This window comes from Mustela lutreola, chromosome 2, assembly GCF_030435805.1.
Source record: "Mustela lutreola isolate mMusLut2 chromosome 2, mMusLut2.pri, whole genome shotgun sequence".
Lineage (NCBI taxonomy): Eukaryota > Metazoa > Chordata > Mammalia > Carnivora > Mustelidae > Mustela > Mustela lutreola.
In genome coordinates, this window is record NC_081291.1 from 186,582,851 (window position 1) to 186,596,878 (window position 14,028).

General features: G+C 35.1%; 1 protein-coding gene and 1 non-coding gene across 2 annotated transcripts in view; one reads left to right on the forward strand and one right to left on the reverse strand.

Annotated features, from left to right (window-relative positions):
* Nucleotides 1–14,028, reverse strand: part of CADM2 (cell adhesion molecule 2) — a gene marked incomplete at its 5' end in the record, with an annotated part of 343,268 nt that overhangs the window by 265,737 nt on the left and 63,503 nt on the right. Inside the window, one exon of the mRNA XM_059165081.1 lies at nt 4,143–4,292. Within this exon, the coding sequence (XP_059021064.1) occupies nt 4,143–4,292 (150 nt within the window). The remainder of the gene's footprint in view (nt 1–4,142; nt 4,293–14,028) is intronic.
* LOC131826152 (U6 spliceosomal RNA) lies at nt 13,360–13,468 on the forward strand. The gene has a single exon (XR_009351447.1). It is a non-coding gene; the product is annotated as a U6 spliceosomal RNA (small nuclear RNA).

The following is a 14,028-nucleotide window of genomic DNA, read 5'->3' on the forward strand; positions in this document are numbered from 1 at the left end:
TGTTTTGTTTTTTAATTCAAAACTTCTAGTTATTCTGTTGCAACAAACTATTTTTTTAAACAATTTATTCATTTATTTGAGGGGGGAGGGGCAGATGGAGAAAGAGAATCTCAGGCAGACTGCCTGCCTGGCTTGGGCCTGGATCCCACAACCCTGAGATCATGGCCTGAACAGAAATCAAGAGTCGCACTTTTAACCCACTGTGCCACTCAGGAGCCCCTGTTGCAAAAGACCATTAAAACCATAATAGAGTTAGATTTACAAGCAGTCTAATATCAAAACCAGAAATTGGCTATAGTACACACACACACACACAGTCTTTTTTCAATGTAATTCTAAGCTGTTTTAACAACTGGTTAAAAAACGAAATAAAGTAAGTGCATACTGTAGTGATTCATATGATTAGGTATTTTGCTATTTTATAACAGTAAGATGAATATGTTCCTAAATATCCTAAACATGACATGATGGATTTTTCCCACCATAATTATCCCTCAGAAAAGAGGGGCTGCCTTATTTCCAAGTCTTTTTAAATCTTGTATTACAAGTTGCTTTTTTTTTTTTTTTTTTCAACAGGATCCTAAGATGCATTAGCTTGAAATACCCTGAATCAATTCTGGTTTTAGATGTTCTATAAAGGATAACTTACGGAATCACGGAAAGAGAAGGCAAAGGCATTTTGTATAGATTTTGGTTTTGTGCCTGAGGATTTGACCTCACAATTGTAGATGTCACTGTAAACATGAGTCTCAAAGATCTGCTTGAAAAGCAGTACAATCAGTTGTTGCATAGCACAGATCATTATTACACTCCTGCAGGATGAATGAACAACAAAAAAATTGTTCTGCTGTCATAAAAATTCATAGTTGTTACCTGGAACAAATTTCTCATTGATAATATCCTACACTTTGAAAAAGTGCGGCTAAGTAATTTTATTTCATTAAATGCTAGGATGGAAAAGCAGTATCTCTAAGTGAATATATGTTTTTGTATTAGTTTAAATACACAAATACACTCAAATCAAGGAATTAAATATCATAACTATATATTTAATTGTTCCATGAGCATCTCTAAATGATTTTGTCCCCAAAACATTTTCTCTTGCTTTGCATCACTGGGAAAGGGAGAAATTTCCTTAAAATTGATGTCACCTTGTGTTTGGGCATACCCGTTTAAATATTTATTTGCAAATACTGTAATCAATTAATACTAAAAGCAAAAAGAGGTTTTTGAATCTCTGTGTGTGACTCTTATGTATTTTTTTTTAACTAATGGGATTTTATTTTTTAAAAAACAACAAAAAAATTTATTTTAGAGCATGAGAGTGAGAGGGGACTGGGGGCAGACAGATGAAGAGAGAAAGACAGAAACTCAAGCAGACTCCCTGCAGAGGCTGTGATCATGACCTGAGCCAAAACCAATAACAGGAAACTCAAAGGACTAAGTCTCTGAGGTGCCCCGATGTGACTTCATTCTTTAGAAAGAAACAGAGATCACTTGTTTCAAAAAACAACAAACTCCTCCAAACACCATAAAGGAGCAAAGAGAAGTAAACATTAGTACATTTTTTTTTTTTTAATTTTTAAGAGATGTGCCTTCATTACCCCAAAAGCACTAGTAAACTTAAAGTCAAAATATAAGCTTTACAGAATAATAGCATGATAAAACTTAGATATATTTTTTACTAGGGAAATTTTTTACTAGGATTTTACTAGTGAAATCAAAGGTAGTCTTCAAAGCTTCATTTTTACTTGTATAACTTTCATCCCTATTCATTCACCTGAAATACAGGTTAGTTTATGGGGGTTATATTTATAAAATTATAAAGTAATTCATTAATTCATAAAATCAAATTTTTATTCTTGAATATCCTTTCTTTTAAAAAAAATTTTAAAGTATCACATTAAATATAAATAAAGATATAAAGATAATCTAAATAATTAAATATAAATAAATAAAGATAGATATTACTCATATTTTTTAAAACTGCAAAGATATATTTTATAGCCTCACAAAATATCTTTAAAATTTTCTAAATGGGATTAAAAAGAAGCATTACATAACCAACAATACTAATAGGGATTAAAATTACATTAATACTATATAGTGAGTGTTTAGCAGATAAACATTTCAAAATTCATTTTCAGATTCTTTAAAATATTCTTCATGTACCAAAAAAAATAAAAAAAAAAGAAAAGAAAAAATCTCTGTGACTAAAAGTCCACATTAAACCTGAGTGATTACACAATATTCTAATCAAGACATAATTATGGAGTCACCACTTTGGCTTTAAGTCTGGCCAATATTTGAGTCACAAGGTCTAAATCACCATACTAACTTTAAAATCTCACATTACTGTGGGACATTTAGCCCCATCCTCTCATATGATTCTATGACAATGCGGCCATTGGTGATTCCTGCCAGGAATCAAATGGCAAAATAAAACAATAAATAAAAGCTCTTTCTAAGTAATGCAGGTCTACAGAAATGCTAGCCTGACCCTCTGTGATGCTTAACTTTATATGCCCACCAATTAATTAGGCCACAGTACCCCAATATTTGGTCATATGTCAGTCTGGATGCTGCTGGGAAGGTATATTTAGATGAGATTAATTTAAGTCAGTACACTTTGAGTGAAGCGGATTATCCTGCTGTGCCCTTGTTCAATCAGTTGAAGCATTAAGGGAAAACATTTGAGATCCCTGGAAGAGGGATTTTGTCTCAGACTGTCTTCAGACTGGAGCTGCAATACTGATTTTTCCCTGCGTCTCTACTCAGCTGGCCTGCCTTGCCTATTTCAGACGTGCTAGCGTCCACAATCACTTGAGCCAGTTTCTTAAAATTTCTCTCTCTCCTTCCCTCCCTCCCTCTCTCTCTCCCTCTCTTTTTGTAAGTATGTATCAACTATCTATGCATCTATTTATCTATTGAGAGAGAAAACACTTGTTCCCTACCAATGTACTCTAAAATATAGTTAATCATGGGTTTATCTTCTGTCCCTTATTAGACTGTACGTCCTCTAAGGGCAGGGATTTTATCTGTTTGTTCACCAACTCTAACACCTTTGATGAAGGAAACATTAAAAATTATTTGTTGAGTCGATAAATTTTTAATCAATCCTTCATTACATATTAAAATTTTAAATAAATAAACAAGTCATTTTAAATCTAGAGTGTATCAAAGAGGGAAAACTGCAGCAAGGTAAAAATAATACAGTGAATTCCTATTTTAGGGCAAATACGCAGATTTATTGGACTAATACAACTATTCTTCAACCATTAAAATGAAACTGCTTTCAAATTATCTTGCTGTTACCTATACAGATTCATAAGAAATCCAGATATTGAGACCATGTTGAACAGCCAATGTATAAATAGTTATATTCTATATGATGTAAATTTATCTATAGCAACAGCTCCATATTTTTATTATGGTTCATGAACTCCCTTTTCCTCCCAATGTTTACAATAATGGATAAAGTCTTAGAAATTCAATGTATACTTTCAGGTGTTTGCTTGAATGAATTTTATGAATTTCATTACTTCTCTAAAAAAGCTCTAATCAAAATCTATCATCCAATTAGGAGTCCAGTTAATTAAGGAAGTCTAACTCGACTTGAAGTAAACACACCTTTTTCATTTCAGTTCTTTATTTTGAAACATGGACTTACTTAAACTTATTATGGGTATCATTTCTACAATTCTTACTTTCAAGCCCATTCATAAGAATAAAATCACAAAACTTTCCAAAATCATAGAGCATCTTCTAAATATATTAAGCTAGGGTTAATAAAAAATATATATGTATATTACCTGGAGTGAGAAAAAATAGCTAATCTACACACAAGGCAATTATAAGAATGAAGGAATATGATATCTAGAGAGAAGATAATGGTTAAGAGAAAGCATAAAATGATTTTTGAAACAGAATTGAAGCTGTTTATTTTATTAAAAAGTTGACATAGGTTATCTTTAGTGTTTATGACTTGCAAACTAAAGTATTTAATATTTAACATGTTTAAATACAAGCAGCAGCAGTTTGGTAATCAAAACGAATAATTTGAATCATCTCAGAAAAATAAATTCATTATAATTAGGATATTTCAGAATATGATTAAAACATTTAAAAGAAAATGTATTCACCTTTCTTGTCATCAAAGTACAGAGTCTGTTGAGCTGGATTTGACCACTGGAGGGAGGTGTTATCATTTTGATCAACCCTGCAGGTCAAAATCGCAGTTCCACCTTCAACAACCGTTACATTCTGTGTTAGTGGAAACTGCCCTTGGCTGCCTAAAAAGGGATTAAAGAAAATGTTGATTAAATGAAAGTTATAAAATGATTAACTTCCCAAGAGCTGCACTGGACTTAACTTTTCACTCAAAAAACAAAACAAAACAAAACAAAAACATTCAACCAACCGCACAACAACAAAACTATATATTACAAAAAGACAGAAAGAATAATTGAAAATTCTTAATCAGGGACAACAGTTTTGCATACCATTAAGACTCCTTCATACTCCCTTATGTGTTCCAGAAAAACTTCTTTGCCTTCTAGGCACACATGAAGATTTATATTCAAATAGTAACATGATTATCATTAATTTCCTTTGGCCTTGCATTAATTATATAGGATGGATCTCATCATCTTTGAAAACAAGGCACTGGAATAATTTTGGCTGAATTGAACTCCCTAAAGCGGCAGAAGATACCACATAAAATACTTCCCTGGTAGCTTTTATAATCCTGAATAGTCTATGAAATATGGATACTAGAACTGTAGTTTCAATTTCTGATAAAAGAAATTTAAAAAAAGAATCTTATTTTACCAGAGCTTCTTGTAGATGTAGCTGTTTTTAGAAACACGAGAAAACAATGTAAGTATTTTTCAAAGAGTGTTCATCTTGCAGACTATCTACCAAAATCTTCAAAAGATTAACCTAGGAGACAGAGATAATATTCTCCTTTGTTCCTTTTTCTACTTTCCTGATTTTCCCCAACGAATATATATTTCTTTCATAATCAAGATAAAAACATATTTTAAATGACCCTTGTCAAATTGGATATCATTAGAATATAATCAAGTATTCCGTCTTCCTAAGTACCATAGTACTTTATTAAAATAATTCATATAATAACTTTACTTAATAAGAACACTTCTAGTGGTTAAAACAAAATTCATGCACATGGAAACATAATACATAAATTTCACTTCAGCAAGATGATCTGGAGATAAGCTCTGCCAAGTCTGGTAACAATCATCAACAGAGGTAAAAAATGACTTTCCAGAGCCAGGTTAAAATACTATTATGTGAGCAAGGTAGTTCATTAAGTCAAGGATAATTTACATATGCAAGAACATTATGATGACTTAATCACACCCATGAAATATATTTCCCTTTTCTTCTTTAGTTTTGTAATGATCCTGTCATTACCACAAGCACCACTTGAGGTTATGCGGGAGCTATTGGCATAAAGGATCTTATTACCAAGAAGCCTGTTGATTGGCACTGTAAGAGACACAAGAGCCAGAAGGGGAAAATTTCTTTCCAGATCTAAATGACACAAGCACGGAAGTTCATGACCACGTTATAAAATTAAGCCTATCAACTATAAAATCTGATATCAGTAGCTTTGTCTTCTCAATGCCAACCTCTTAGAGTCACTATGGCAACTCCCCAGGATATCTCCCTGTAGTCTTTAGGGTGGAGTTTTTAAATTGAGGTTAGGAGATGTCTGGAGTAAATTCTTTGATAGTTGACTTAAAAGTCAACAGGAGCCAGAGTGGGATGTGTTTTGCCTTCAGCTCAGAGGTGACCTCTAGCAGGGAAACATGGAAAACTATCAATCTTGTGAAGTGAGGTGAGGCGAAAAACCATGTAAGAGAAAACATGAGCTAAAACAGAAAGAAGAAATAATTACCAGGGATATCAGATTAACAGTTCATAAATATGAAGCTCAGAATGATTTCGAGATATTTTGCTCAGATTCCCGAGCTTTGATGTCACAATAAACTTGACAGTGGGAAGGAGGAGGGATTCTTTAAGTAATAAAAAGCACACAACTGCTAATAAGAATACACAGTGCATCCCGGGTGACAATTTGACTATCAACTGGTACATAAATAATATTGTCTGCTTCTTTAAAGAAGTGGAAAAAGAGCAGTGATGCTTGCAACAATTTCATCCACTACATTTGCAAAATAATTTTGAAAACATCCCCATAAGAAAATATTATCCTTCTCATTTCACAGATGGGTAAACTGACACTGGGAGGTTAAGTGATTTTTCCATGGTGAAACAAAGTCAATGAACCATTTGGGGTTTGTTCTGAAAGTTCAACATTTTATTCTTATTTTTCCACAAAGGCTGCAGGGTCATAGTAACTTGATTACTATTTGCTAAAGTGTGAATTAGATAACAGTAAAAAATATAAATGAGTAAGTGTTTTAACAGTGAAATTTTCAGTCGCATACCTAGCTGAAATATGTCCTCATAAATTTCAGTTGTAGCATTAAAATCAAATCAGAGAGAATGTCAATATCAACTGCCCTCACATAGCCTATCCTATTCAGAACTTCCTTTTGACAAGTATTTTAATCTTTCCTTACCGGCCTAGAGAAGAAAGAAAGTGGTATTTGCTAGGGTCTTCTGCATGTGGGTTACTCTATACACACTTGCATACCTATTCCTTGTCCTTTTAGGTAGCAGATTAGGACAACTTCCCTCCATCTTGTCCCCATGTGGGTTCTGACTTTAAAGAGTTATGACTTCAGTTCCCTGGGACTTGCAGCCTAAAATCCCTGCAGTCAAATAATTTAGTTTTTCCCCATAGAGAGCAAACTCATGTGGAGAATCTACTAATCTTAAATACCCTTAGGATATGTGGTTTCCAAAATCAATTCAAAAGCCAGTTTTGTAGACAGTCAAACTTCTTCTCAAGCTTTGAATTGCCTTTTACTTCTAGTTATAACCTGGAGAGAGCATCAGATTAACTGCCACTTTTCTCTTTTAACTCTTTCTGGCTCAAGGTTGTCATTTAATTCAATTTTAGAGAGTCTTTCTGAAGAAGTTACTAATTTTCTTAATTAGCAGAATCAGTATGTTACCAAAATTGAGGATTCATTTTTAGGGCATTCATTAAACAAATATTTTGGGGACCTACCACATGCTTTGCCTTATATAATCAACATCATCTGAAAGATGCACAGAGGAAGTTTATAAGGAGACTACAGAGTTGGGAGAATTTGCAAGAGGATATAAAGGCAGGGGAGAAGGCAGTCTGTTTGTGGTATATAACTCTTTCTTTATTCCCCCCATCTATAAGGATTTCTGACATGCATTGGTCATATCATACTTTAAAAGGATCCTTCCTCCAGCTAAGCTCAGCCCCATCCTGGATTTCAGAGGAGTTAATCCTTGTCAAACAAGTGTATGCTCAAATGTAAGAAAATAAAACTTATCTTTGAATCAGTTTCATTGCTTAACATTCCGTATTGTGAACTGAAGCTTCCGGTGGTGCTCACTGTCCAGTAGGAAAGCATCTCCTTAGAGCAGTGTGGCTGGCATTATAGGGGAACTCGTGACAGTAGAAGGACCATAGTAACTCAAGTCTGCTACATTTGTTCATTGTCAAAACAGAGGGACACAAGGAGAGATATTCCTTACTAAGGAAAAAAATATGGAAACTTAAAATCATAAAATCCTTGTTGGTATATTATCTTAAGACCTTTTTTTTTTTTTTTTAAAGATCTGATTGAAAATCATGAGGAGTATACATAAGATACAACAGATGTAATCTTTTCTAGATATATCTTTTCTAGGTATATCCAATACCATTGTCAGAACCCAAAATGGGACATAAAAAAACCAACTGTGTCAAATTTATGCTCCAGAAGGGGACAAGCATACAAGACAAAAACTTTCCTTGAATATTGAGTAAATAACCCCTACCTAATCTCTCTTACGTAGACAGGGCTCTGAGATGGAAAATATTTTACTTTCCATTCCTGGTCCAATTTCTTTTGGATCAACATTCATTTTAAAGATTTATTTATTTATTTTGAGAGAGAAAGAGAGTGAGAGAGAGACAGAATGGCAGGGGGGCACAGAGGGAGAGAGTGAGGGAGAGAATCTCCTGCAGACTTCCTGCATGGAGCCTGATGAGGAACTCGATCTCACAACCCTAAGATCATGACCTGAGTGGAAACCAAGGGTCGGCTGGTCAACTGACTGAGCCATCTAGGCACCCCAGTTTTCATAGTACTCTTCCTCTGTCACCCCATCTTCCACAATCACTAAGCCAATGGTAAATATATGAAAAATACAGCTAAACTTACCTGAGCGTTCACAATATTCTAGGCACTATTCTAAGTGCATTTCTTTTATAAGTGATTTACTTTTCATGCCAATCTTGTTACCCTTTCTACCTTGAAAATGCTGGAACTGATGCAAAGAGAGTTTAAATAATGTGCCCACAGTCACACAGCTGGAAAGTGCAGCAGCCAGATTCGGAACCTTCCCACCCTATCTTCAGACCTCACATACTTAACCAAAAAAAAAAAAAAAAAAAACTGCTTGGGAAGGAAAGTGAACTTAATTCTGACTGAGTAACTGTTATAAAATAAGCATAGAGTTTGGAGTTAAACATTTCAAAGATGCATTTCAACCTTTTACATCTATTTTTAATAAGTGAAAGAACATTTGAAATTCAAGTAAAAGCTGTGATGTGCTAGAGCGGGCTCATACTAGCTCACGAGAGTCAACCGAATGTAACTTTTCTCACTTCATGCTTAATGACATGAGCTTCAAATGGACCTCAGTGAGAGTCTTTTCACTATAGAGATTGGCAAACAGCTCATCAGCGTCTTTTTTTTTTTTTTTTTCCTCCCACAGAGGCAGTTGTTAATCATTTATATAGCACACCACTGGAAAATCACCTTTAATGTGTCTTCTTGGGGCTCTTACCTACATATTTAGCATAAATAAAGGGGTTTTTTGTTTGTTTTTTGTTTTTTTCCTGAAAACCAATGAGCTCTTTCCAATGCAATAAAACTCCATTTTTGAAGTTCTTCTCTTCATATTTGGAGCCTTCTTCAGTCCATTTTCCCCTTTATCCTCAAATCATTTTCCAAGAGTCCTTTTCCCCCTCCCACTCATCATTCTTCCAATAAAAGTCCTCTAAATTATCTTCTTTTCCCCCACCTCTACTCTGCTAAACTGGTAGTTTTCTTAGACTGCCAAGTTTATTTCTAACTAGCATCAGGGACTGAAACCCATTTAGGCTAGTTGCAGTAGTTATATGGAAACCATTTGCTAATTTATTGCTGTGAAAGACACTTTAATGAAGAGCAATTATTCAATAGTCTGCAAAGATGGCTTTCCTGACCCTGTCTTTAAATAGCAGACAGAGAAGCTGCCATTATTCCTTTAATGTTTCTATTTCTCATATGCTTAGGGAAAAAATGGTTCAAACCGTTTCTTGTCTGGATCAGGAATTACCAAATTCAAACTCAAGTGAACAGAGTCTTGACTCCTGTTGACCTCAGTTAGTTAAGAGCTGTCCTTGCTTCCCACATTTCAAGCATGCTTTCACTGACTAACCACCAAGAACCCAACACACTGTCACGCAGCACATAAAGAAGCAAATTCTAAGATCATGGCTATCTCGACCTTGCTGCCAAGCTGTGATGTGCCATCACTGTAGAGGAGCAATAAACAAAGCAGTGGAGAGAGATCTTTGAAGCCAGCAGTATTGTGGAAAGAGAGCAGACAGGCAAAAATGCATGTTTGCACACTGATCCCAAAACATGGCTCTGCTTCCAAAAATGGCATCATTCAAGCCTTGCTATCTCCTGAATGAACGATGAGTGAAGGCGATGGTTTTCTCCATCTCTCTTCCTGCACTAAAGATTAAATGTGGGGCGCAACAGTGGATCCGTGCACGCTGTGCATGAGTGCTTACTAACTAAGGGCAGTAATCACCTGAGATATATCTAGACAGACAGGCAGTGGGTGAGTCTTTGCACATCTGAGAGGGAGTGAGTTACAGTCAGTGGTTTTTTTGGGTAAATGATCAACTTTTGTGGGCTATTTAACAGGAACTGAGGACCTTCATTATTTTTCTTCCTGAAAATGAGCACAACTTTCTCAGAGGAAGAACTGGATTTAACAACAGTGAAGGGAACAAATAAAAGCAAGGTGTGAAAGAATTGAAGATGTGATTGTTCCATGAGAAAGAATAAACTTCCCATGAGATAAACAATACCACATATTTTGATTCTTCATTTGGGAATATATTTATGCTTAGAGAAAACTGTCAACTAAGTCTACAGAATTGTTTAATTCAATAGAGGTACTGGTATCTGAATCAAGTGGCATAAGTAATGCTTTGATTTGTTTTTAAATTTTTTTTGTCCTCTCAAGAACCCCATTTTAAATGCAAAATACTGGCCTCATTAAGGTTCTCATATTTTGGTCATGAAAAACACAGGTGCTAAATGGATCAGTAGATACACAGGTCCTTAAATATAAGAAATGACAGAAATAGGCATACATTTCTCAGTGAAATACAAAGGAAGCTTACTATTCTCTAGGTCTTCCCTTAGCTTTGTGTCTCCCTTCCTCCCCCCTCCCTTTCATCTGTTCCATCAACAGGTTTGGGATTTATACAAAGAACCTGAATCTTAGAAAGTTCAAGATCATTCTTGTTGCTTAGAGTCTAAAAATATATCTAAATGCACACATAGCATGCTATTACTTCCACTAAATTACCAAAGGCAGTCTAAACAAAAAACCTTCTAATGTGAAAGTTGTGGCTCAGTAGTTGTGTGTACTGAAACACACATTGCATACTAAAGCCTATTGGATTGAAAATCACAAATGCTATTAACACAAGCTTAAAATTCTCAAGAGAAGAGCAATAAGTGCTCTATCATGTGAGAAAGGAAATTGGAGGAAAAATTAAGACTGATAAGCTAAGTGCAAAATGTTCCCACTTTTGGAATGTCCCTCTGTTCTTTAAAATACAGAATTCTCTAGCCATTTTCTCATGATTTCATTTTAGCTTTTAGGTTTGTCTAAACAACTTTAAGTATTCTGTTTTCCTAGGTGGCCACATATAATTTGTTTTTCTTTGACTCTATCCTTTCAGGATTCAGCTTGTCTTATAGAGTATAACACCTGGTATCCACCTTCTGTGCCGCCCCTCTGCCCAGCCACTATGGAGCATGGCCATCAGTCTGGTGCTGCCTGCCAGTTTCCATAGAGACAGGAAGCACGTTGGAGACCTGTGTTCCATTGCAACTGCCAGACCAAGGCAGGGAAGAAACAAAGCTGGCGGGCAGTGGGTCTTGGAAGGCCAGGAAGGTTGGAAGGGCTTTCTCCTCCTGATATCAGAGCATAGCAGTGCCAGACTGGCAGCTTCAGCAGTTACAATCCCGTAGACCAGATCCTGGTGTTCGCTATGGCCATTGTGAGGGACCCATTCTGCTCCCAACTCCTGGAGCAGAAGCTCTGTGTACTCAAAGCTTGGCCCAGGGCCTTTGCTGGCTTCTGATCCATGACAAAAGGCTCTTTCAGATTTACAGTGGCTCCCACAGCTCCTGACCCAGAGAATCATAATTCTCCTGCAGAAATTTCACCTCTCTTTCCCTTTTCCAGAATGTGTAATAGGTTTTCCTGGACACTCAAGCTGACCAGGAAACCAATGGGATTACCATTGGGTTGTTTCCAATTAACCTACACAGTGACTGTGAGTAGGTGACCCAGTTAACTATGCAACATCATACCAAAAGTAGTTACCATTTGCTGTGTCTAAGTAAGATTTATAATTAGAGTCAGTTCTTGATTTCAGGATCAGGGCTGGCCTGAAGAAATTTGTAATGTAGGTGAAATGAAACATCATCCCCTTCCCCTACGTTTCAAAAATGTTTTTGTGAGATTGTGTACCTCAGCCTTCTCTATTATAGGTGTTCCCAGCAGTTTTTCTTTCTACCTAAAGTAGATTTCTCCAATTTCATCCATTAATTTTATATTACTCAGCCATATCATATTTTCTTTAATTTATAAAATTCTAAGTTTTAGAGAGTATTTATAAAATCCTAGGAAATGCTGTTCTATGACAGCTTTATGTTCTTGCCTAGTGCATTGCCTCAGTATGTTTTAAAACATTATCTGATTTTTAAAAGAATGCTCAATACTTTAAAAATATATATTTGTACAAAACCAGTTCTTTTCATTCTTTGTTTGTTTTTCTGCCTACTATTCTGTGAAAATGCATAATAAACAAAAAGCTATTAAAGGGTCACGGATTCAGACTAAATGTAAATATATCAAGCTTTGCAGCTGAAATAGATTTTTGAAATAAAAACATTAAAATATATTTGTTTTCATTAATTTATCTATATTTAATTTATTCCCTTAAATGTTTTGAATCTTCTCAAAAATTCTAATTACAATTTACTGAATGAGCATGTATAGTTTTTTTTTTTTTTAAAGATTTTATTTATTTATTTGACAGAGAGAAATTACAAGTACACTGAGAGGCAGGCAGAGAGAGAGAGAAGGAAGCAGGCTCCCTGCTCTCCCTGCTGAGCAGAGAGCCCGATGCAGGACTCGATCCCAGGACCCTGAGATCATGACCTGAGCCGAAGGCAGCGGCTTAACCCACTGAGCCACCCAGGCGCCCCGAGCATGTATAGTTTTTCAAGAAAAAAATTAACTTGATGAATTGTTCACATTCATATTCATAAAGTTGTTTCTTTTCCTACTCATACAGATCTTTAAGTATTGCAATGTGGAAAAATGAAAAGCAAAGGAAATAATTTTAAAATGAAAAGGAAACTACATCTCTCACAAAGCATTATGAAAAAATAAGAGAATTTTAAAATTACTTTTATAACTTCAAAAAATGCTAACATGTAATTATCATGCGTGTCTAAATTCATTTTATCTTTTTAGAATACTGCTTTCAGGGTGAATGCGCAAGACCTAGATATAACTGACTAGCTTTACTTGGTAACTGATGAACATCTGAGAGGCAGCCTTCCAGAAAAAAGAAATTTATGACCACAATCACAGTCTGGTTCACAGTGAAGTTCAATCACGTAACTAAATTCTAAATTGAGATGTCAACCTGGAGGAAATATTCTGGAAAGGAACACACAGATGGTAGGACTCTTCTGAAGACAGGGTGAGGAATATAGTGCTGACTGTACAATAATCAATCTTCTGAAAGCAAAAAAAAAAAAAAAACCAAAAAAACCCCCCAAAACAAAAAACCCACAATGGGTGGGACATAACTATTTAAAATTGAAGATCCTGAGGCAAACTTCAACCTGAGACAAAAGAGGGAGAAAAGTGCTCTCACTTCAGCAGCACATATACTAAAACTGGAATGATACAGAGAAGATTAGCATGGCCCTGCACAAGGATGACATGGAAGAAAGGGGAAATGATACCTATAATTTCCATGTCACCCTGTAGGTCTTAGAATGTCCATATACTTAAAGAAAGTAACAAATAAAGTTGAATTATGATACATTTTAGAATATTTAATAACCTCAAGGAAAATTTAAAAGTCTAATAACATTGCCAGGAGCAAATTAAATGAAAAAATGTAAGAAAATAGAGCAAGCATTATTAAATCCCAACTTTAAATATACAATTGCCTAAAAAATACAAAATACAGCTAGCAAAATAAGGTAAACATAGTAAGGAAAGGTATAAGTGAGAAGACAATTAGGACTTCAGTCTGGTTTTTATGCTAGCATTCCCTGATTCCAAATGAAAAAAATATATACAATCAAATTAATTGTTGCCTAATATATTGTTGTGAATTAGTGATTTCGCTTAGTCATAGGAGATATATTTCAATAACATCTTTCTTTTGGTGCAACATACTTGCATACTCAGCAAGCATAAAATCGTATTGACTATTAGCCAAGTTGCCTATAGATTAATGTTCTGTTCATATCTTATTCTCTGCAGAAACTTTAAATAATTGCATTGGAACATTGAAGAGAGATG